General features: G+C 43.0%; 1 protein-coding gene across 3 annotated transcripts in view; it reads left to right on the plus strand.

The window, feature by feature from the left end:
• SYN3 (synapsin III) overlaps nt 1–24,496 on the plus strand; it is a 179,650-nt gene that overhangs the window by 15,676 nt on the left and 139,478 nt on the right. For 2 of the 3 annotated variants that reach the window (XM_044441091.1, XM_044441090.1), the window contains exons 2-5: nt 413–470; nt 3,686–3,777; nt 16,397–16,553; nt 20,424–20,513. In XM_044441091.1, the coding sequence (XP_044297026.1) occupies nt 413–470; nt 3,686–3,777; nt 16,397–16,553; nt 20,424–20,513 (397 nt within the window). Of the gene's footprint in view, nt 1–412; nt 471–3,685; nt 3,778–12,591; nt 12,595–16,396; nt 16,554–20,423; nt 20,514–24,496 lie in introns of all 3 variants that reach the window. The other variant, XM_044441092.1, reaches the window with a different exon arrangement.

Here is a 24,496-nt window from a genome sequence, read left to right on the forward strand (position 1 = left end):
CCATAATTAGCTCCTCATGGGTGTTACATCTGAACCCACACAACTGGGCTGTTTAGGGAGGGACTAAAGAACCCAGTAGTTAATCCAATAACAGACCATGGATGAATCATGTTTAGGGGCTGAACAACCCAGCCCTCTGGAATTGGACATCATGCTCAAAGGAAGCTGATCATGGACTGTTGAGTAAAGGTGGAAGAGGCGGGCATACTCTGTTCCACTCATACAGAACAACCCATCAGTTTTCAAACCGATGCATTGTCATTATATGCATGCCAGGTCTTATAAACCAGCTCAAATTCCTGCACAAAAAGCAGCAAGAAGAGAAAAAACCACCCAGAAAAGCAGACACAAAATAAGCTTCCAGCATGTCTGTCTAACCTGTCCCCCTTTCTCTCTCTCTTTTTCTCCACAGGGCTAAGTATTTTCAAGGAAAGAAGGTGAATGGGGAATATGAAATCCGAGTGGAACAGGTCAGTGGGCAATGAAAGTCTATGTTCAAAACCATTCAGGCATGCACTTCAGTTCTGACTTTGTTGCTGTCAGCTAGGAGAAAATTGAAATTAGGAAAGCATTTTGAGCCTGGCTTACATCAGATTTAATTTGGTTTTTTGTTATGATAACTTATTCATCAGGGCCCAGAGTATTTTTCCAGGTGCCTGTTGAATCATCCTTCAAATTTTCATACTTTGCTTGTTTTAGGTGAAAATATGCCCTTTCCATGGGGAAAAGTTGCTACTCCAAAGGAAAAACATATTTTGAAGCAAGAAAACTGGCATATTTTAGGAGGAAATGTCCAAATGATTAGCATTCCTACAAAACAATTCCAGCAACTTTGCTTCCCACCTATTTTCTTGCCAGAGTCCGTTAGTTTTTGACATGTGGATGCATCCACAGATATGTCTTCTGTGTAAAACCACTTGGTCTGTTGATTCTTGTAAGTCCTCACTCCCCTTTGATGCATCTTAACAATCTGTTCAGTAGCCCTACAACCTGTTTTGTAGGTGTTGCAGGGAAGATGTAGCACTTATACCAGTAAGTTATTTCTCCAGTATGTTACTGACTTTAAAACAGAAGGCCTTAAGCACTGGCTCTTCTTTTCCATCGGCTGCTATGTGGGCTCCCTCCTTTTGGTCTGTTGCTTTTCCTTCTTTACATGGTGCTCTGGACTTCATACTTGGCCTAAAAACAGGTCAGGCTTTCCTTCCAGATTATTTTCTATAAAAACATACTATTTCCTTCAGATCTTGCCTTTTTACCCCTATATTCCCTGCCCCCACTCCACACAAAATTGTATCACAATTTACCACCTTATTTATTTAAGGTGTTAAACAAATTAATTCTGAGCTGCAGAGCTCACCCGGGCCTAAATTCACAACTTTTTAAAGCTCCTGTAAGGTACATTACAGTACATTCACCTAAGTGAACCCCTACAAATCCTCATGTATCCATGATGAAATGGAAAGGTGCCTGGGCAGGCAGACTCTTCTCAATTTCTAAGTCAAAGGCACAATCCTATGGCTGCTAAGCTCTGTCCAGAGAGCCATAGGATAGGATAGGGCAGAGTCCCTGTTCCAGTCCCAGGAACGCATTCAGAGGACAGAGTTGGGGCTTGATCACGGGATCCGCCTGCCCTTGTGGCTAGCACAGTTCTTTCCATGCTGGCTGCCGCTCCAAGGTCACAAGCATGACTGGCTGGGAAGGGAGGGGAGGAGCAAGGCCTGCTAGAACACCAGGCATCCCAGCAGTCCCTCAGTCTCTCCTCTTTCCAAGCAGGAGCCAATGGCACAGAGGCTGAACTCAGCTGTGTGTGTCATTTGTAGGATGGGAAGTGCACAAAGGCAATCCTCCCTTCTGTGTTTGTCCTGCCCTCAGTTAGCTGGATGCCCACAATCCTCCATGTTCAGAGCCATGTTGGATGGCTCACAGAGAAAATAGATGAGTATATAATCACATTTTAATGATGCTACTCTCCACGTGGAGATAGGGTCGGTTCCTGTATGGGTTAAAATACAATAAATCAGTGTTTAGCTCCATCTTATGGCTTGTTTTGACCATTAACAAATAGGAATATGAGGACTTTTATCTTTTATTCATTCCTGGTTGGTTGGTTGGTTGGTTGGTTGGTTGGTTGGTTGGTTGGTTGGTTGGTTTGTTGGTCGGTCAGTCGGTTGGTTGGAGGCAAAAGCACATCAGTTTTTGAGGGATGAAGCTGCATTTACGGAATGTTAAGGCATTGCCTGTACATTCCTTCCTTTTGTCCCCCTAGCATCTTAGATATTACAGGGAGAGTGGGTGGGAAGTTGAAGCTGCAGACAGTATCAGACAATAGAAATGTGTGCCATGTAAGCAGACATCTGTATCAGTTTCTGGATTCACTTAAAAATCCACAGAAAAATTTGCATGCATTTTTGTTCACTGCTCTTCAAAAGAGATAAATTTTAAAGTGATTTCCCCAAATGTGTGTTTTATGTGTTATTTTCACTGATGTGTGTATTTTTCTGCACACTTTCCTCTCATGTATACATATGTGTACATTTTTAACTGGCCAACTGTACTGAAAAATTCAGGAAATCACAAATATTAAAATAGAGCTGCATTTTGCTTTGCATATTGGCTTGGGAAGTATGACTAAGGTAAATTTGCATTAAGATGACATCCAAATGGCTTCCTGCCCCACTCTCTACAAGTACTGATGCCTCTACCATTGGCACTGCCACTTTCCTGGGCAGAAAACACTAATTTCTTGGAGTACTGCTGGGACAGGTATCCACCTGTCTCTCTGGTATGTTTGTGCAGAATGGAAGCAGGGACTGGGCACAGAGCAAAATCCAGTGTTTCTTCATGTGGTGCAAGTGCGCAGTATTGCCACTGTCCTTCCTCACAGTATAAACGTGCAAATGATGGGTTTGCACAGGTGTATGGACTGTAAGAGTCAGCAATCTGAATGTCAGCAAATTGTTTCCTGTGCAAAGGCAAAATGTTATTCCATGACTTCAGCCATAATTCCTCATGGAAAATTCCAAATAGGAATTTAAGTCCCCCTGGGAGTTGCTCAGGGCCACTCTTAATTTAGTCTTAACACAGAGTCTTTGCTCTTTATTAATGCTGGGCCATAAACACTTCTTCAGCACAATCCTTTGGCCTTCTGGCATTCTCTGAGGGGCCATAGGATTAGGCAGAGCCCCACCACTGAGGTCCAGCAACCACAGAGCTGGGTATCCAAAGACCATGCCCCCTCACAGCTGGCATGGAAAGAATACATTGGAATCCCCTCTGGTCCTCCAAGAGGGTGGAAAAAGTGGGGCAGAGAACAAAGAGGAAAGGAGGCTGAGGCTGATGACCTACGCCATTTCTTAGCAGTGTCTTTGCTTCCCCAGTGTTTCATCTAGATCACAACTGGCCATCTAGATGAACTGCATGGTGCAAGTCATTGTGGCAGCAGAGAGTGCAACCACACCTCACTCCATGCTCTGGATGGACATACGCCTCTGAATTGGGTGGCCGATGTCCAGATGCAGTGGAGAGCAGTCGTCTTGAGTATTTCCCATACAGAACAGTGCTAATTAGATAGGCTACTACCTTGTGAGGCAAACATTCTGTTTAAAAGATAAATCTGCAAAATAGATCAGTCCATGCTATGTGTATTAATTAACCTCCTGTTTTGCTTTGTTTTTTCCCACTCCAGGCAGAGTTTTCTGAGCTGAACTTGGCTGCTTACGTAACTGCTGGCTGTATGGTGGACATGCAGGTTGTAAGGAACGGCACCAAAGTGGTCAGGTGATGAATATTAGCTTTTTTTCCTCTTGCAATTAACTGCTATGTCCTTGACGTTTGTCCTCTTTTCACTTCGAACACAAGGTGTTCCCTAGAGTTATTACCATCTGGAATGTGTAGTTCTAAGCAACCTGTTACAGACTAACCAGCCTGAAGCAATGCAGAGTTTTCCTAAAGCCAAAGAACATGAGAAAGATTAAGGGTATATCCACACAAGTAAGAAAAGCTGTCTGCCAGCATCTGAAATTCATCTGAAAATACATCATCTGAAATGTCTTCTTTCATCCCGTCCATATGAACTGAGATGATAGATAGATAGATAGATAGATAGATAGATAGATAGATAGATAGATAGATAGATAGATGAGAATCCCAGAGAAGAGAGAGAAAGAGAGAGAGAGCTGGTTGCACCGTGTAATTAAGAGAGCATGGTTGATGGCCTTCTTGTGCAATTCTTGTGAGATAACCATCTAACTGCTGTGTACGCTCAAGCACCTAACTGTTTCATTTGTGTGCAACAAGAAAGAGCTGAACAAACTCTATTTAATTCACAGGCAATATTAGATCTACAGAAATGTGTGTGCATGCAGGAGGACGTGGGGAAGGCCATTATTTCCGTTGCAGCCCAAGGATAGTCACCTCAGATTTGAGCCTTTTGAAAAGGGGAAGTCCTATGTTTGAGCTGAACTTTTACTTTACACCTGGTGCTCATTTTCAGCAATGGCCGAGATGTGTTGCATGGCATTTTTCCAATGCCTGTAATGACAGGCAAATTGAACTTGCCTTCCATGGACCTTAATATCACTGCTTTAACTTTCTACCAGCCACAGTTCTGGTGAAAAAGAATTACCTACATTTATGTACAACTCTCCAGGTCAGCCTTCCCCAGCCTGGTGGCTTTCAGAGGTGTTTGGACTGCAGCTTCCAGAATTCCCATCCAGCAGGGCCACTGACTGGGAATTCTGGGTGCTGCAGTCCAAACATGACTGGGAGGCACAAGTTTGGGGAAGGCTGCTCTAGATCATACCCAGGAAAGGCAAGAAATATTCCAGTTCTCAGCCAATCTGAGTGGTATGAAGAATTTTCTAATGTGCAAAATGAAGCCAAACAGCCCCTAAACACTATATTTGAGGAGAGTATTTACTTCATCTGCATCTAATGTGCTACCTGAAAGAGGAAACAGATGCTAGATCATATGCAGTTTTGTCTTGAGGATGATGATGTTTGGGCTTCTTTGCTTTGTGGAGTGTACTGAGCAGCCTGATCCACACCCAGTACAAAGTACTTGTACGGAGTCGTTTAGCCCCACCAGACTGAGTGAAATAGGAAAAGGTGATGCAATTATTTGACCTTAGTTGTGTTGAGCATCAGGCTGTTACTGAGGGTGTAGGTATGTGTTCAGGATGACACCCTTGCATACGTGGCCCAGGGCATGTGTTTTGACATGTATCTGTGCTAACATACTGCTGCAAATGCTCTGCGTTTGTTCGACACGTGCTGATTTGGCCCCTGGGAAACTCAGCACAACCGTCTTGTGTTACCACCCTTGGTGTAATTTAGTAGATGCTGGCCAGAGGCAGGGGGACAGAAGCGATTCACATCTGTATAGAGTCAGGAAACAAATTTCAGCCCAGTGTTCCCGTCTGGGCTCCCACTCTCATTATATCAAACAAATGGCCCCCACTCCACAGTAGGGAAACCATGGGACATGCAATCACTAACTTGACATGTTATTATTATGCATAATATTCATAATTATGTATACCTTGAAGGTGGAGGCCATTTCTAACTCTGAAAATGTTCTGCTACTGCAATGTCAGGAGGCCCTCAGGAAAGTCTCTAAAATGTAATGTTTAAAAAATTACTTCTTTATGATCTTGTTAGAGACCTCAATTTAATCAGGAAAAAGCACATTTGTATTTACTGAACCCAATATATGCCATCCTGCAGCTGACAAGACCTTAGGAGAACTTGCATCATCAAAACAAAATTCAGTGCAGTGATAAAGCAAAGTTCAAGGAAGTAAATCATTAAGCACAGCAAAGCAATAAAACAGAAAAAACAAACCAAGATTAATAAAGCTACAATAAGGTAAAAAAATGGCTAGCTTAACATGGAAACATAGAGACAGAGTGAGGGATCTTCCAGGCCATCTAGTCTGACCCTTGGCTCCAGTCAGTTCTGCTCATGACATGCCTACCATGGGAAGGTATGGGCCAATATTTTTTTTCTACCTGGCATTGGAAAGACATCAGATTTGGGTATTCTAAGGCATCAGAACTGGGGTATTTGAACTTTGGGTATTTGAGGCATCAGAACTGGGGGTGGGGGAGAATATTAGATGTTGGATTCCAAGGGCCTTTTCCAGGAGGAATACCTGGAAAATATTTTTTTTTCTGTCTGGAACAATTTCACATCAGTAGTACAAAGCTGAATCTGCAACCTGCACAGTTTGCCTCCATCTCCTATGTTTACGTCCAGGTGGAGAACAGCATGAGCTAAAGCCAGTAACTTCTGTGGCCTGTGCAGATCCAAAGAGACCTGGATATGCAACGGACACCCGCCCACCTGTCCATTTCCAGACTTTTCCAAATACCTACTCAAAAGGACAGAAAGAATGGAAATTTCTGTAGGCCCTATACCAATTGAAACACTGGTAATATTTCATATCAAAAACTAAAAATATAGTCTGGGGTAATCTGAAAAGTTTCTGATAGAGTCTCACAGTAAAATTAATCCTCATGTAACAGCTAGTTAAACTGTTAGTAACAAACTTCTATATCCTTTTAGCTGATGCTACAGTAAGGCTGGGATTCTTCATGTTGTATTTGGCACAAAATGGCCATGGTACATTAAAACAGGTCTAAGCAGGACATAGCTAGCCAGGTGCTTGGCATTTCAGACCCCATAAGCCCTACCAGCATTGCTAATGGCCAGCAATGTTGGGTGATGACATCCAAAACATCTGGAGATCTTTCTGCCCTCTATTGTTGTAATGGGTGTAACATGATGACTAATCTAGGAAATCATCAAAAGGCAGGGCTGGAGGGAAGGGCAGGCATACTGGCACCTGCTAAGAGCCTACACCCCAGCCAGGGCCCACTGGCAAGAACCCCTGGACTGGCCTTTCCTCTTAAGCACGGCACCTGCTTGCTCACCTGCCTCCTGTATTGGTCCAAACAATGGTGGTGGTGAAAAGGAGATACTGCTGCCTTTTGCTCCCTGCCAAGTGGTAGCCATGATGAGGATGTGGATGTGGAGCAATAGCAGTTGGTATCCATGGCAATGAGAAGTTAAACTCACCAGGGGAGGTTCGGAGCGTCTTGCCCAAGAATTCCCAAAAACCTTGGAGCCAACACTGTCTTTGGGATTCTGTGGTCTTTCTCTGTCCAGATGCAAAAAGAAGCAGACCAAACAGAAGAGTAGCCCTTCTGGTCAGCATCAGCCTTCCCTGTTTGGTTCAGAACAGATGCCAAAAGTGCAGAGAGTCACCCCTGAAGGGGCCCTTCAGGATAGTCAAAAGTAAAACATGGTAAAGGAAACTCCAGTGCTGGGAATGATGTCTATTTGGTCTGGATTTCAATCCTTTTGTCTAACAGCATTTATTCTTTGCCCAGAGGGCTGGCTAAAAGTCCTTGTCATTCAAAAGTTTAGTGAGTACAAAGGTTGTCCTGTTTCCTCATTATAAACCCATTCATACTTTAATTAACAGTGACTTTCCTATTGATTCTGGTTGCTTAGTCCTAGTCTGTAGTCTTGAGAGGGTTATGAGCCTGTTGCACTGGAATCCAAGACGGGCCATCACTTTAAGATATAACTTTATGAAAATTTTAGTGGAATATATCTATGTATAATGAGCAAGGTTTTTTTACCCAACCTTTCTGCAGCAAAACATACTCCAAGCTACTCACAAGAATATTAAAACGCAAGGAAATGCAATGATAAAATGTAAATTGCATAACTGAAAAATACATCAAAGATGATAAGGGTGCCATCCTACTGGTTCTGTGTCTCCCAACTCAGAGGCTTCCATGAATCAAATGACCTGCCAGGCTGCATTTGTCAGGTTGGGATGAGCCACAGATGCCATCCTCACCTTGCTACCTTCTGATATGTGTCCTTAGCATAAGCATAATAATAGCAGGGCTATTGTGCATCAAAAATGGTAAATAGGCATGTCAGCCAAACAGTGATCCATCAGCACTTGAGGAGTAAATCAAGCAGCTCTAGGTTGCCTTGGAAGTACTCCCATCTGGGAAAAGTCTGGAAGAGCTGGTAATCTTTTTTGGAGTTGATTCGCCCAGTGCCACTGTGTCAGGGCCAGTGGTGGGCTGAATTAGAATGAAAATGAAGATCAGACTAGAGCTTCAAACAACACATGAACATGTGAAGCCATTCTGTTCCAGCTTCCTGAAAAGCTAGATCAAATCACACTCATGTTTTTGCATATACCTGTCAAACCATCACAAAACAAACATTTAATAAAAGATGATATCAATGCACAAATAATATATTTAAATAAAGTTAACACAAACCTAGATAATATTATATATATATAAATTTTGGATCCCTAACTAAAATATAGTGCCCCATGATCTCTTGATTAGCATACTAGCTAAAATTGGGCTAGATGGAAGAGCTATCAGATGCATCCACAGATGTCTACAGAATCAGACTCAGAGAGTGCTCATCAGGGGCACCTTCTCAAACTGGGACGAGGTAACAAGTGCGGTGCCACAGGGTTTAGTCCTTGGTCCAGTGCTCTTCAACCTTTTTCTTGATGAACTGTATGAGAAAGTAGAAGGAACAATTTGCAGATGACACAAAACTGAGTGAGATAATTAATATCCTGGAATACACAGAGAAGATTCAAGGTGATTTTGACAGGTTGCAATGCTGGGCTGAAAAAAAAGAATGAAATTCAATATGCCAAGTTCTTCACCTAGGAAAAAGAAACCAAGTGCATCAATACAAGATGGGGACTACTTGGCTCAAAAATACTGCAAATTGAGGAGGATCTTGGAATTGTTGCAGATAACAGGCTGAATATGAGTCAGCACTGTGATGTGGGTGCGAAAAGGGCAAATATTATTTCAGGCAGCATTAATAGAAGCATCACTTACAAATCACATGAAGTACTACTTCCCCTTTGGGCATTCCAGATGACGGACTGGTTAGGCCTCATCAGGAGTACTGTGTCCAGTTCTGGGCACCACAGTTTAAGAAATATGCAGATTAGCTGGAAAGAATTCAGGGGGAGCAACAAGGATGATCCAGGAACTGGAAACAATGCCGTATGAAGAAAGATTGAAAGAACTGGGCATGCTTAGCCTTGAAAAGAGAAGAGTGGGGGGACATATAGTAGCACTCTACGAGTACTTGAGAGGCTGCCACACAAGGAGGAAGGACAAGGTCTCTTCTCAATCATCCCAGAGTGCAGGGCACAGAATAATGGGCTCAAGTTGCAGGTAGTCAGAAAAAAATTCCAGACTGTTAGAGCAGTGCAGAAATGGAAGCAATGACCTGGGGAGGTTGTGGGCTCTCCTGCACTGGAGGCATTTAGGATGCAACTGGACAGCCATCTCAGAGGGATGGTCTAACTTGGAGTCCTGCACTGACCAGGAGGTTGGACCCGATGACCCTCTGGCGCCTTCCAACTCTACTACTCTATGATTCTATGAGTGTGTAAAATGTAAACAAGCCTATATAAAACTACTCATTCCTGAATCTTCTGAATCTTCCTGACAAAAGAGATTTTCCCCTAACACCAGTTCCTGTAGGTTGTGCATTCTTTGCAGTTATAGATCTATTTTGTCCACACAAAGCAAATAGATTATAGTCTCATGGACAGATCTCTCCAGATCCACAAAGAGCAAATGTTTTCCCTTCAGGACAATATACAAAAGGCAGTATATAATAGATACATGATCTTCTAATGGTTTTAAACCACAAGGACAGGGAGGCTAAAAACAGTGGCTTGTTCCTGTTTCTTCCTTTTAACATAGCCTTTAACTGAGCATTAGTAGGGACTGTCTTATCTCTGTATCTGTTTGAATACTTTTAATAGCAAAGTAGAATCAGTGCAGCAAAGGGCCGCTAGGATGGTGGCTGGTTTGCAGGGTAAGCCATATGAGGAGAGACTGAGAGAACTGGGTCTTTTCAGCCTTCAGAGGAGGAGACTCAGAGGGGACCTGTTAGTGACATACAGGTATGTGAGGGGGTGCCACACAGAGGTGGGCCATGACTTTTCCCCCTCTGCAGTGGAGGACAGGACACATTCCAATAGAGCAAAGCTTAGGGAACCAAGATTTAGGGTGGGTTCCAGGAAGTATTTCCTGATGGTTAGGACCTGTACGGTATGGAACTGGCTTCCACAGGATGTGGCTGTAGCTCCAGTGGTGAGGGTGTTCAAGGATAGGCTAGACATGCACATGGTAGGCATGTCGTGAGTGGAGCTGGCTGGAGTCGGGCGTCAGTCTAGATGGCCCAGGAGACCCCCTGACTCACTCTGTTTCTATGTTTCTGATATAATGATGTTGTTTTAGAACTGATATAGTCATTCTGTCCATGTGTAAGGATGTGTCGGGCAGTGCCTTCCTCATAAACATTCTGGTGATCTCCAGCTCCAAATTCTAGGTTAAAGTGATTATAAGACACAGGACCTTTTCTATAGTGGCACCTTCCTTTCTCAAAGAGCCCTCCCTGACCAAGACAGAAGACCTTTTAGAACCTCAAGCTGCAGGAGCCTTCATGACCCCTGGTACCATACACTATGCCCATCCTCCATCAACAGAGGCACAGAGGTTATTTTCATATCTCTCTCCTCCAGAGGATATATGTATATGATATGTGTTTGTTTCTCTCTGTCCCTCTCCTGCAGTGTTGATGGTAATTTATAGTTTATATGCTTATATGTTGTTGGTTATATTTGGTTTGTTTTGGGGGGGGGTTCTTTTTTAATTATCATTTTCTTGGCAACTGCTCTGAATGTTCAGAATAAGTATAAGTAAGCATGAAAAACTGATGGGTATGAGATTCAGAGTTTAAGACTTCTGAGAAACTCTTGAAAAACTAGGCTCTTCTCTCTTTTTCCTTGGTAGAATGAGAGTGCTTACTTGGAAAATATTTACATTCAAGAAATGGATTCATTTAACAAAAAGAATAATAGCACGTATCATTTCCTGTTAAGTGGCATCAGACAGCTTGCATCAGACATTTCATGTGGATATATTTCACATGATGCAAAGGTTGGCACTATCCCTGATGTTTTTCAATAGATTTGGTTCCAACAGCCAGTAATTTTTCCAGTATGTTGAACTTTTCTGGAGCAGTATGTTGAATGAAACACTGTACTGCCCAATGACAGCAGTATTAGAAGCACAATTTAAGCCCAGGTAGGTACTGGTGTTCTATATTTATTTATGGGCACCTTGATCCTACCAAAATCGATGGCTACTAGTCATGATAAAGATTTATCACCGCCCCTATCTGAGGCAGATTTTTGCTCAATGCAAGTTCTTGAGGAACTTAGACTGAGAAAGACTATTGTCCTCCTGTCCTGCTTGAGGGACCTTGTGGGCAGCTGGTTAGCCACTGTGTAAACACAATGCTGGGCTCACTCGGTGAAGCACTGGTCTGATCCAGCATGGCTCTTCTTATGTTTACTGCTCGGCTGAATTCCAAAATCTGGGCAATGCAACTAAGAAAGCTGGATCTTTTCCAGGTGGTTGTACCATGTAAATAAGTTAATAGGATAGTGGGAGCAGGAAGATACTGTTTCACTTATCAGGCCCCAAAGCACTTAGGATGGTGTTCTCTAATGTGACACCTAAGAGCATCTCCAATTGCACTTGCAAACTCTTCATTTCCTTTTACCTATTCATAATAATAATAAAAATGCATTAAAAAGCACCAGGGTGTTAGGTTCTCCTTCCAGTTCCTGAACCTGCTGCTGATGAGCTGTTCAGCCAGTGAGAAAGCATGGCAGATAGGGGAGAGGGGAGAGAAGAGATGAGGCTAGAGATCAGGAGAAGGGAAAAGCAGTATGGGGGAAAGAAAGAGTGAGGCTAGAAGTTGGGAGTGGAGAGAAACAGCAAGATAAAGGGGTGAGTAAGAGAAAAAGCAATGGTAAGGGCTTGGAAGGGAGAAAAAGAAGGCAGCTAGGAATGGGGAAAGGACAGAGAAAAGGTGTTGAGGAAGAGAAAAAGCAAGGATATTGAGAGGGGGAGGGGGATGTGGAGGGGACAAATGGCAAGATCTTTGTGAATGGGAGAAGATGGGATGGGCCAGGAAACAGCCTTTCCCATTTTCCCCTCCCTGCTGACTGCTAGTCTCACTGCTTCTACACATAGAAACCTTGACTAGTTGTCCCCCTTGGGGCTACCCTCATCCTCCTTAGGAGCCATTGCATGGTGGTGCCCACAGAATCTTCTTAAATTCCAAAACGTGCCCATAGACCCAAAAGCTTTGGGGACTGCAGGCTTAAGAATTTAATGGTAAAAACCCTACATCCTAAATTGGGCCACTGACTGCCTATGCCCCTAAAATAGTATCAGTCTAATACATCATTTTAAATAACACCCCCACCACCACCACCACCAAGTTATTTGCCTGTGGAAGAAAAGACATGCCTGCTGAGTGGAGGAACTAAAAGCTGCACAGAAATGGGACTTCCATCCTCTCACAGCCTGATTTCCGTGCTTGGTACAAGAGGAAAGACAAAGAGGTCCATACCTGCAGTTCCTAGTCCTGTAAAACTACCAGCTTAGAGCTTTTAATTGATTTTTATAGACCTCTTAATATCATAACATCCCTAAGTAGGTGACTGGTCAAAAAACAGGTTCCCGAGAGCAACACGCTGCACTGTAGCGGGGAGCTGTGGCTGGCCTGGTGTACGAATCCCACCATCCATTCTGCCACAGGCTGGTCCAGCGAAATACCAGAGCTGTATCATTTGTCACGATGCAGCAGCCGTTTCCTCCCCTGTTAAGCACTTAATTGACAACATTTATGGCTCATGAGATCTGGTCATAAATATCCCAGACAGAGTGATACATAAGCTCAAAAATTATCCAGTTAGACAAATTACTTTGACTCAAGCTGCTATCACTTTTAGAAATCGGGATAGAAGGTCTTCTCTTTTTCACCGTCTTTTGCAGCCTCCTCTCCAGTTGCTGCTATTAAGCAGCTGTTAGGACAGGGTGGGGGTGCTCTCATCGGGGTTTGCTTATCTTCTGGATGAATAACGTCCCTCTTTAACTCCTCAGCAGCTGGCGTCCAGCCGATGTGTGAGAAAGATGCTGACAGTTATTAGGAAAACATTTGGAATGGAGGCAGCTGCCAAAAAATCAGCATTTATGGTTGCCTGACAAGGGCAGGGAAAGATTGAGGATATTAATATCTTCCATAACTCTTACACGTTCCAGACTCCTCATCAGAAGGAGTCATCATCCACTAGCATCCAGATCTTTGATAATTAATTAAAATCATGAAAAACCTGACAGTTTTTCTAAAATGGGTTTGATTTTTGGTCATGTGTCATTCTTAATTTGCCTTCTTTCCTCACAGCCTTTTACTGAGTCTAGTTCTGCAGAAGAAATAAAAAACAGCATTTTGCAGACTAATTTTACTCCAGTATGCACACATACAACTCCAGATTATTTCCACCTGGCCTTGGGAAATATTTTCCACTCATTCATTTTCAAAGTTTAGGATTCATTTTTTAAAATACTTCACCCTTAAACTTTTAAGCTTACCCTAAGATATAGGAGTACAAAAAGAATGTCGTGAATAACAATATGAAAGCCACGGCAGCACTAATGCATGGAGATGTATGGAGACTGATGACACGTGAGTTCCAATTCTGGCCCACTGTGGAAACTCATCCTGCAACCTTGGCTCATCCCCCTGCCTTCACAAGTGCTGTTGTGAAAACAACATGAGAGAACCCAACATATATCATCCTGAGATCTTGGAAGGAAGGATAGGACTCCTGCCACAGCATGGGATTTCTTTGTCTCTATTTCACAGATTTTTAAAATCAACACTGTGTCTTTTACTGCAAAAGATACAAGCAGGGAAGCATAGGAGGGGATGGGAGATGTAGCTTGTATTAGGGGGGATCTGGACCGGCCTTCCCCACCCTGGTGCCCTGCAGATGTGTTGGGCTGCAGCTCCCTTAATTACCAGCCGGCATGGATATTGAGCAGTCTCAGTATTGCTGATTGCACTATGTGCAGTGACCTGTCTGATCAAGATGTTCTCTTGCACATGATGACCTACATTCTGCCATCAGGTCTGAAGCAGACATGACACAGAAGACATCATCCACCACCATCACCCTCATTATCATTATCATTTACTCCAGCTGGTTTCACAAGCTTCAATTTTTGCTATAGAAAGAATGCATGGACCATTTTGTCTTTTTCCTCTGCAGGCACATAAGGGTTGGAGGGGGACAACAGGACAGAGCCATATAAAATAATGAATGTTGTGGAGTAAGTGGATAGGCAGAAGGTTTTCCTTCTCTGTCATAATATTGGAATCTGGGGTCATTATACTATGGAATTCAGTACCACATGATGATGGCCATAGTGATGGCCACCCACTTTGCAGGTTCTGAAAGGGGATCTGACAAATGCATGAAAGATAAGGCTATCAGTGGCTATGAGTCCTATTGTGTTTATTTCTTGTTTCCGGGCTTCCTCTGAGTGTCTGTTTGGCCACTTTGGGAGCAGAAGGCCTTTGGCCTGATCTAGCATAGCTGTTCTTATGACTCTCATCTGCGTAAGAGGCAAGTAAGGAATAGTGGAGAAATTGTGTGATTACAATGAAACAGGAAAGCAGAGGTATGGGAAACTTGACATCAGCAATTTGGGGATCACTTGCTGGCTTCATAGTAAAATTAAGCTATTTTTTCAGAGATACAGAGACATTTTTCCTATCTTAGTTGAGTGTCCTTTCCCCCTGCTTATCAGCATGACAAGCTCCCAGATCTCTCCTGACTTTAGAGCTTGAAAAGACACCAGAGATAATTCCTGTCCTTGTGACAGAGATAAACCTACTTGTGAGCTTGAATGGGGAGGGCACAAAGCACTTTTAAGGCACTTGGGGTATCTCTGGGGCTCACCATGTCCAAGACAAGTCAGAAGAAGAGTTACAGAGGCCATACTAAGCTCCTAAGAGCAATAAAAATGTGTGAACCCCTCCACATTTTAAAAGCACTGCAGTGTTGCATTCATTTGTCATTTTGCTTTTTAATGCCACTGAAATACTTTCTCTGGAGAACACTAAGCATATTGTACCTGAAGTTATTAATTATTGCATTGGGCTCGAATATTACTTCAACTAACAATGTAATCCAAAGAAAACTATGCAAGGCTTACCGTACAGTCCCTGTGAGTGACAGAGCCCCAATATTGTGGCGACATGATTAACACCCATAATGTAATATATACCCATGTAATGTAATGCCCATGAGGTTGTAGCTCTACTTTTCTTTTGCCTTAGATATATATGAACCACCACATTCTTGGGGAGATTAGGACACTTTTCCAGTATCTTGGGGTCCCTCGTGCAGTGGGTTTGTGCCGGAGATCTTTCCCCAGGGAGGCATCATTACCAGAACAAGATGGCACCTTCCATCTGAGAGTTGCCACCCAAAGTTCAAGCACTGGCCCTGCCTGTCCCTGTGCTGCTGGGGTAAAAAGAACTGCACTGGCTGCCCCACTTGCAGTGCCACTTGGAGAGGAGAAAAAGGGGTGTGCTGGGGATTTACTATTTATTTATTTATTTTATTCATTTATTAAAACATTTTTATGGGAAGGTGCAGAGGGCATGGCCTTGGAGGTATGTTGGGTCCTTCAGCTAGCCAGCCCCCTTCGCTCCCTCTCTCTGGTGCTTCATCAAGACAGCCAGAAATGGCCCTCTAGGAAAAAAGTGAGGGTACAAGGAGTCAGGTTGGTGGAGGCACACATAAGCCTCTGCAGTCAGAAGCTTATGTTCATTGGGGGTGAAGGAAATAGCATTGGGCCTTGGGGGTCTGAACTGTCCTAATTAGAAACCAAGATGGCAAACTCAAGAGAAAGCTTAACAGGGCACATGGAGATTACTTCGTGTTGCAGCCTGAGAAAAACTCTTTCAAAGGTACCGATGTGTTTAATCAACGGATGTCTGTGTGTCAGGATGCTGTGTGTGATCTTCCTGCCTGCTGCTCTCGCTCCAAGGTTTCGGAAACGGTCTTTGCTCCATCCCCTGGGCAGCGTCTGCAGCATGTGGCATCAGATTCCACCCCTTCGCCCTGCCAAGTTCTCAGAGGAGAACGGCTGGGAAGAAGCTTTTCTCTCCCTAATTTATGATCTTGCATTCTCGTCACAGATCATTCATGAGCCTATATTAGAAACTGTGAGAAATCTGTCTGGAGTCTTCTTAGCTGCATTATTGTTGGCCATTAAGAGTTTTAATGATTGATTTTAAAATAGTGACAATAATTGGTGCCACACTTGAAACCTGAGAAATTGTCACTGAGGGAAATAGAAGAGGAAAGCCAAAGTAAAGAAAGGAATAGGAAGAGGAGGCCTTAACCAACTCTTTTCTAAAGAAATCCTCTGATTGTGTCTCCTAGATCCTTCAAGCCTGACTTTGTTCTCATCCGGCAGCATGCTTACAGCATGGCTCTAGGAGAGGACTTTCGCAGCCTGGTCATCGGGCTCCAGTATGGCGGAGTCCACAGCGTCAATTCGCTTTTCTCCATCTACAATTTCTGCAGCAAGCCCTGGGTGGTAGGTAGCACCTTTTAGCTTCCTTACATGGAATGAGGGAGGAGAAACTGCAGGGCCAGTGTGAGCATTTCCGCTGCTCACCCCATCCCCATGGCTGCCCTTGTCGTGTCTTTTCCCACCCCCATGTCTCCCATCCCTGCCAAACCTCCCTTCCCACTCCCTGCTGCATCTCCCTATCACACACACACACACACACACACACACACACACACACACACACAGAGCTAAACCTCTTATCTCCACTGCTGCTCTCCTAAGTGTGTGCAGAGTGATGAAACTAGTGAACAAACAAGCGGCTATTGGCCTGATGAAGGGACAGACTGTTGGTGCTGACCATTGTACTTCTTCTAGAGGTCCTTGAATCGCATTATGCAGGTTGTAATAACACAGCCTCTTCTCATGATAGTGGGGAGGAGCACTGGAATCATGTGAGCCTCATTGGAACTGTAAAAGCCCTGTTAGGTTAGCTTCAGTAGCAGCAACGTGCCAGTGATGATCTTTAATACTCTGCCCATCTTGGTTACAGCATCTTTAGCATGCATGTTTTCTCCTAGGAATCCCTGCTCCTGCTTCATATCGATAAGGGAGGTGTCATATCTGCCATGAAATGAATTGTATTAGGGAAAGGAAAGGGCCTTCTCATTTGTGTTCCTGCTGTAGAATTCCCTGCAGAAGGGCAGGCAAGGACAGCCAAATATTCATTTATGAGACAAATATATGTTTTTGAGATGTTAAAATGGAAAGTTTCAGGAGCTCCCACTCCTCCCATCCAAGATACTTTACTCTGTGTTTCATTATTCCTGTTTCATGGGTTTTATTGATCCCTTCAATTCTGTTTTCTTTTCAAAAATAGAATAAGATTCTAAAATTAAATGGAATATGCCACTGTTCCCTAATAACATTAGGATTTTAAGTTAAAGAAGGATGTCTGAACAGGAATATTCTGCTTCATTGCCAAGTAAAAATGTGATGCATATGTTTTTATTATTAGTAAGTTTATTCATAATATTGGGTTCTCAATATTCTTGAAGGCCATATGAGCTCAAGGAATCATGCTGGTAGGATTTTCTTTCATCTACTTCTCATTAGATTGAAGAGGTCAAATGGACATTAGTATCAGCATTTGGCTCTCTAGGTTGGATATAGATCAGATGCACATTTCATCCATGACACACAATGTTGAGATCATCCCTGGCAAGAATATAGATTTTTACTGTAGCAGACTATTTAGAAATCAAGGGAGAAAAACTTTAGGAATAAACACTATTCTGCTGCAGTTAAGTAGGCTACAAAGTAGAGGGTCGAAAGAAGGAATCTGCTGATCAATATTTTGCCAAAATTATATGTAAAATGTATGGAAAGAGTCTGCAGTTTTAAGTCCACCTAGAACCAACAAAGCTCTGTATGTTGTTAGTAGACCATGTGGTGTTGGGGCAGAAGATATGATTGTTCTGGATGCCACATTCTCATGAATGCCTATGCATATAAGCCTAATTTATGAGAGGGCCAAAGCAAAATTCAAATGCACAGACTGTGCAATCTAGGACTATAACTGTTAGGTTATTTATTTATTTATTTATTAAAACATTTTTATGCCGCCCCATTCGCCGAAGCCTCGGGGCGGCTTACAACAGGTTATCTCTAGGATGACCCCAGTGCAATCATTCCTCTAACAAGAAGATGTCAGGCAACAGGGTGTAGGAAGAGCAACTCCAATACTACAATCCCCCATGTACACACAGATGCAAGGATACAATACACAGGAACCAAGATTTTGCTTCCTTTAAAGAAAGGATGGATGTGTTTTTAATGGGAGAGCAAAAATTTAAAATTCATCATAAAGTTCAAAGGAAAAAAGTGGGAAATCCACTATAGGCCATCCACTTGAAATGAATTTTTATCTGTCTTTATGCAATATCATACACATTAATGCTATTTCTGTATCCTGGTTTGTATATATCTGGGATCAGAATGGACCAAGCATAGTGGAAGATTGGCTGATGACTAGGGATAGTGAGAAATTTGTTCCACCCAAAGTTTCAGGGAAATTTGCACTTTCCCATGTTTAGTGCTATACACAAAAGTGTATATCAGAGAAAAATGTGCCCCCAAATCCAAATGTCATGGAAAATTGCACACAAAATGGACATAATGAGCATAATGCAGGGCTGCATTTTATAGGGGAGATAAATGTGTGCACAAGATGCACATATTTGGAAAAATGTGTACAATAATGCACAATTTAGGAGCAGTGTACATAGAAATGCAGGAACATTTTTTTAAAAAAATCAACATCGATGGGGAATTGCCTGCCTTTCTGAATAAAAGGTCAGAAAGGTGAGAAACTAGATGGGAGACAAGATAGCTTGATTGACACATCCCCACAGATAATCTCCCATGCAAACTGAGGCCTCCATATGAATAGTCAATCATGCAGAAGCTTCATTTGTATGATGTATCCCTCTCCCTTTGTGAACTAGGTTTTTGTTTGGTATATTTGGCTGTGCTGCATAACTGCACAGTGGCCAATATGTGACTTTCTTTTACTTGTTGTGTCTGTACTCTCTGTGTGTGTTTCTGTCTTACAAACACAAACACACCACTAACCTCTTATATTTGCTCACTGAGCTAGTCAAAACAGTTTTATTTTTCTGTTCTCATCAGATGTGCAGCATTAGTGTGAGAGATTAAGCGAAACAAACTGTCCTCTTCACGCAGCCCTGACGGGCCGGGCCGCAGACAATAATCCCTGAGAATATGGGGCCTTGCTTGGCTCGCTCTCCCATCTGACCCCAGTGAGCACAATGGTGACATTCCACACTTGTTTGCAGACTTCTTGATCTCCTGAAATGTTTAATTTTCTCACTGAAGAAAGCATTTTGTTTATTAATCATGTGGACAGCCAGTGCTATTTCAGTATCATTTTTGTACTTTCCTTGAGTCATAAAGGCTGGGCACTTTACTTTTCTAGGAAGGAAGTGAGGTTTTTGTTTTTGTTTGTAAGATTTTTTTTGGAGCATGGTCCTGTACATTTCTGATTTCCCCAGATACAGACACTCCCAGCTCCAGCACATGCCTCCACCATCATCTCAGGGTTCTCGATCGTCAAAGTGTATGATACAGAGGCAATTAGACTGACAAGAGTATCACATCAGATTTTTAACAGAAGCAATTACATCATTAACAAGCTATTACAGATGGTGCAATGTTGATTATACTTTTTAACAAAGTATTTTAAAACATTTTGGTTCCTTTTATATATGTACGTAAACTGTGTAGCTGGAGTAGTGCAATCAGTCCAGGTAAAACAGCTGCACCTCCACGTCATCTTTTACGCAAAGGAATTTATACGCTTGGCGTTCATAGATAGGTCCCCTTAACTATTCATCCTAATGGCCGTACAGTGTCTAGCACTGCTGCACTAGTCTGAAATATGACGCACTCCTGATGACCAATGCGCCAGTTGGAGAGGGAGAAAAGCAATGCTTCCTCCCAGCCACACCTGCCTCTCCCCAAATGGTACCTGAGGTTTATCCCACTCCACAGGATTGCTCCCAAGTGACAGCACTTTACGCTTGCCCATAGGATCTATTCACCTGAGAGGCCAGAAAGGGTGAATCATTACTGAGGCGGCACCTACACTTGCTTCTGGAAAAAAGCAATGTTGGAAGTGAAGGTTTTGGTTTGTGCATCTCAGTTGTGTCAACATATTTACTCTTCTGTATCTAACTCTCTAGAATGAGCTGAGTGAACTTGATAGCCCTAGTCCAGGCTGAGTTCTCTTTCTTTGGGCCAGAAGGTGGGATAGGAATGGTTGCGTCTGCATTTTCTTGCTTGCTAATGATAGACAACTTCTCTCTTTCTTTTTAGTTTTCTCAGCTCATTAAGATTTTCAACTCTTTGGGTCCTGAGAAGTTCCCTCTTGTAGAGCAAACATTCTTCCCAAGCCATAAGCAGATGGTAAGTGCCCTGGTTTTATTTTCCTTGGTGGTGGAATGCATAGCAGAAGGGACTGTGATGATGCAGAGGAAAAAGTGATATTGCGCCTGAAAGGCGGTAGAGCAGTAGCAACGGTGGAATGGTATTCTAAAAGTCCCTTCCCTTCTTGCCCTCAGCAGCACACAAAATGCCTGCAAAAAGTGGGAGGTGTAACACAGATACCCCACCCCCACGTTCTGCTTTGGTCTCCTGAAGAGTTAAGCAGCTTCAGATCTCCAGGCCTGAGACCAGAGGCCATGAAGGCCATCACCACCCACATGCTGCTCTTGATGGCTGCGAGTGCTGCAGTTCCAATTGTCATGTTGCACGCCTGTCTGTGTGCCGTGCGTTCAAAGTATCATGTGTGTCCTGCTGCTGCTGCTGATGATGATAATGATGATGATAATGATGAAAACAGGCAAGCCTTCAAGCACAAAGGCTCCAGCTCAGTGGAGATCAGACATAGGCAGAAATGGTCCGGGTAGTAAGCAGAGCACGGTTAAACAGTTGGGGTGGATCAGGCTAAGGCAGAGATGGCCAAGAGAACAGGAGAGCAAAACCGAGTTACATAGTAAGATACACAGTTCTGACGCAGAGTCAAGCAGCTGTCTGCTTGTGGGGAGCATGACACATCAATCACAGGGCAAAGAACAGGTGGCAATACAGAAGGCGCTGGAGCTGAAGGAACAGCAATGTGGATAAGCACAGGTGAAGGTGTTTATGGCAGAGCATCCACTTCAGCTGTAGTGCATGAAGACTCTACCTGGCACTCTACTTGCACATGAGGAGCCACCTTAACCCAAGGATTCCTCAGTAAGTGAGCACTCCTTCTCACAGGGCCTTCTCATAGTTCTGCTGGCCTGCTACTTGGGGCAATGCTGCTTCTGTGGACCAAGAGCTGTCCAATCTCTGCTCAGAGGCAGGGTCCCTTTGCCCTGATGGGGCTGAACCTGCAGCAATCTCCTCTGGGGTCCCAGGCTCCTCCTGATCTGGGAGCTACAGGTCTTTCTCTGTGGAGGTTACCTCCAGTGGGGGACAAGACAATTGACAATCCTCATCGACTGCAGAAAAAAGTGCAACCGGAGGACAGGAGAAGCTAAGTATGTTGGCTACCAATGCTAGCTGGTCCTTCTATGTCGACATGTCCAAAATGAGAGCAGTGGACCTTCTGCTCAACAATGTCACTTGTGTAGGACATTCAGCGTGAGCAGGAAAATGGACCACTTGAGTCAATTGGTACAGTCCTTGGCAAGATGGGTGGGTCAGCATCAGGCACTGGAGTCTGCACTGGCATCGCTTGCAATTCAGTGATGAACCAGTAAGTTAAATAAACCAAGCAAATGTGAAATTTACTGTATCTGTGATGTTATTGTAGTCTGTTCCAAATCTTCATTTCTGTTATTCACTGAAGTTCGCTTGGAAAATATGATCTCTTTTCTCCGTTTAAATAATTCTGCCTCCTCCTGCTCAACAGTTTTCTTTCAAAGGTTTTCATTCCATCAGTGATCCAATGAACTGTATACATGCTCATTATTTTCATAAACTTTTGACAGAAAACCATGTACACAGAAATTGCTTTTCTTATAATATTAAGGAAAAGGGATGTGTTAGTTTACTTTTTTCTCCATATGATTATTGGAAGGCTTTCAAAATACCAGGTAAAATAATTAGAAACAAAACTTGTCCCCCTCTATTCTGTAGAACTGCAGGACAGGACAAATTGTTGGGTGAAGGCAAAACTGGATCTCTTTCTGTGCTCCCATCTTACACATCTCTGATTCCTGTGGCTGTTGGTATTCCTGTTTGGGCCATTTGATACTGTGCATTAACACTGGACCTATAGAGTTGCAGAATTGCAAGCTGCCAAAGCTTGGACTCTGAAATTTATGCGAACTGAGGTTGTCAGGAAAGGGACCCTATTGCTGGAAGGAAAATGCAAATACTGTAGAAGATGAATGCCAATAATATGATTTACACTTTCACTCTTATACTATGTTCCTTTGATTTTTTTTCATATTCAAGTATGAAATATATATTCAAACACCAGAATTCAAATACAATGCAAACTAAGCAAAGAGGTAGACACTGCTGCCCCAGAAGAGTCCACCGCCCCAAAACTGTTCTTCCTTCATTGCTGCTGTTCATATTTTGATGTTCTGCAAGAGTGTGCTACTGTTCCAGCACAAAATAAAACACATTTTCTTTTCAATTAACGTTTTTTAAGCAAACAAAAAGATCCCCTCTCTGGGAAACGATCTTTATTTCCCTATGTTTATTCATAGCAGCAACCAGATTTGCATGGGTGGAAGGCTTATGTTGATCCTGTCACGGCTGCAAACAAACATATGACGCTGTCCAGGCTGGATACATTTTGCCTGCTCTATCTGAATGAAACCCTGCCTGTTGGCAGCTTTTGACACAAACATGGCCTGTGCCTTAGTCCATCCTGCAGGCTCCTGAAGGAGAGAACTTTCTACTGCTTTCCCCTGTGATGGGACTCCCCTGCAGCAGCAGGGAGGAGATAACTCTGTCTCTAAACCTTACTTTGATACCATGACGCCTTCTTGCAGCTGCATGCAGCTGTCAGAGAGCTGGACAGGTTTGGCTCATCCCATCTGAGAGAAGCCATACATACGAGCACACCAAGGCCTGACTCCTGCCAGGTCCACCCCTGGAGTTCCTTAGGGAGGAGTGTTTATTACATTCTGCTGAGCACAGGGCTACCCGAAGGGGATGGAAGCAGGTCTTTAAGTCTTGGCCTACTAATCTTCACATGCTTCATAGTTTCTGGAGCTCAAAGCTATGTGCTGGATAGGGAAGTTCATCGCTACTGGCTTAAGAGGAACTACCGGCTGCAGCAAGGAGGACACATGGAAATAAAATTTCAAGGAAGTTAATCAATGTGATTCAAAAACAAAATAACCCTTGAGGTGCATACCTCTAGAGTCCGCGTAATATGCACGCCAAGTTTCAGATGTCTAGGTTTCAGAGTCTTGGGCTGTGGTGCTGACAGATGAAGGCAAGCAGCCTTTTTCATTTTATTTTACTCCCCATAATACAGCATGCATTTTTAAAGACATGATCCAAGTGGAAGAATTAAATAGATTCCCTTCCCCAGGAAGGGTTTTTTTTTCACCCCTTCCTCCATTTATTTAATATAAATCTCCATAAAGAACAAAACAGCAAAAGATACAATCTGGGTGGGAGAATGTTGTTTCTTCCTTTGAATTATTTATCTTCCATTCAATTGTTGCTCAGGTCTTAGCTTAATGTAATTATTTCCTTCCTTGCTTACTTGGGCCCTTTCATCATTCCTTCCAGTTTAAAGTCCAGAAATAGAAATCCGAACTAGAGATCCTGACATTATCAGTGCTGGTCTAAAGAAATTTTCTGGTGTCCCAATAAAAAAATCTCATAAATTATTCCTAACTATGGCACACTATATCAAAATAATAATTTAAGGCAAAACTTAGTCATTTTTACAATAGGCTCTTTGAAAATATTTGCTGTTTTGATAAACCAAGGTTATTTTTCTATTGACTGCATGTTTTAACAGGTATTCTGGTAGTTCCTCAGCCTTCTTTCATCCTACTCAGAAGCACAGCAGTCACTAACTGATTTGCAGCATGGAAGGAGGTACCTCCCACCCTGCTTAGGATGCCCATAATTCTTCAAGTTCAGAGAGTTCTAGGCATTGCCGTAGGATTGCACCCTAAATGGACTTGAACTAATGAAATGCAACGCTTGCTTGTATTTGCTCTTGGTTCGGGATCCCCATATGATCCAAAAGTAAACCAATCCTAATGTCCTAATTATTAGAAAGGGAGAAAGCACATGCCCAAAGCAGATTTGTTCCCAGCTTTGGCAGTTATTTCCCATCTATTTTAAAGAAAAAGAGAACTGAAAGATCACCATGAATTGCAATCAGAAGCAGTGGTGATCCCAGGCACACTTACAAAGGCAGA

This window comes from Varanus komodoensis, unplaced genomic scaffold (assembly GCF_004798865.1).
Source record: "Varanus komodoensis strain SLA01 unplaced genomic scaffold, ASM479886v1 scaffold39, whole genome shotgun sequence".
NCBI classification, from domain to species: domain Eukaryota; kingdom Metazoa; phylum Chordata; class Lepidosauria; order Squamata; family Varanidae; genus Varanus; species Varanus komodoensis.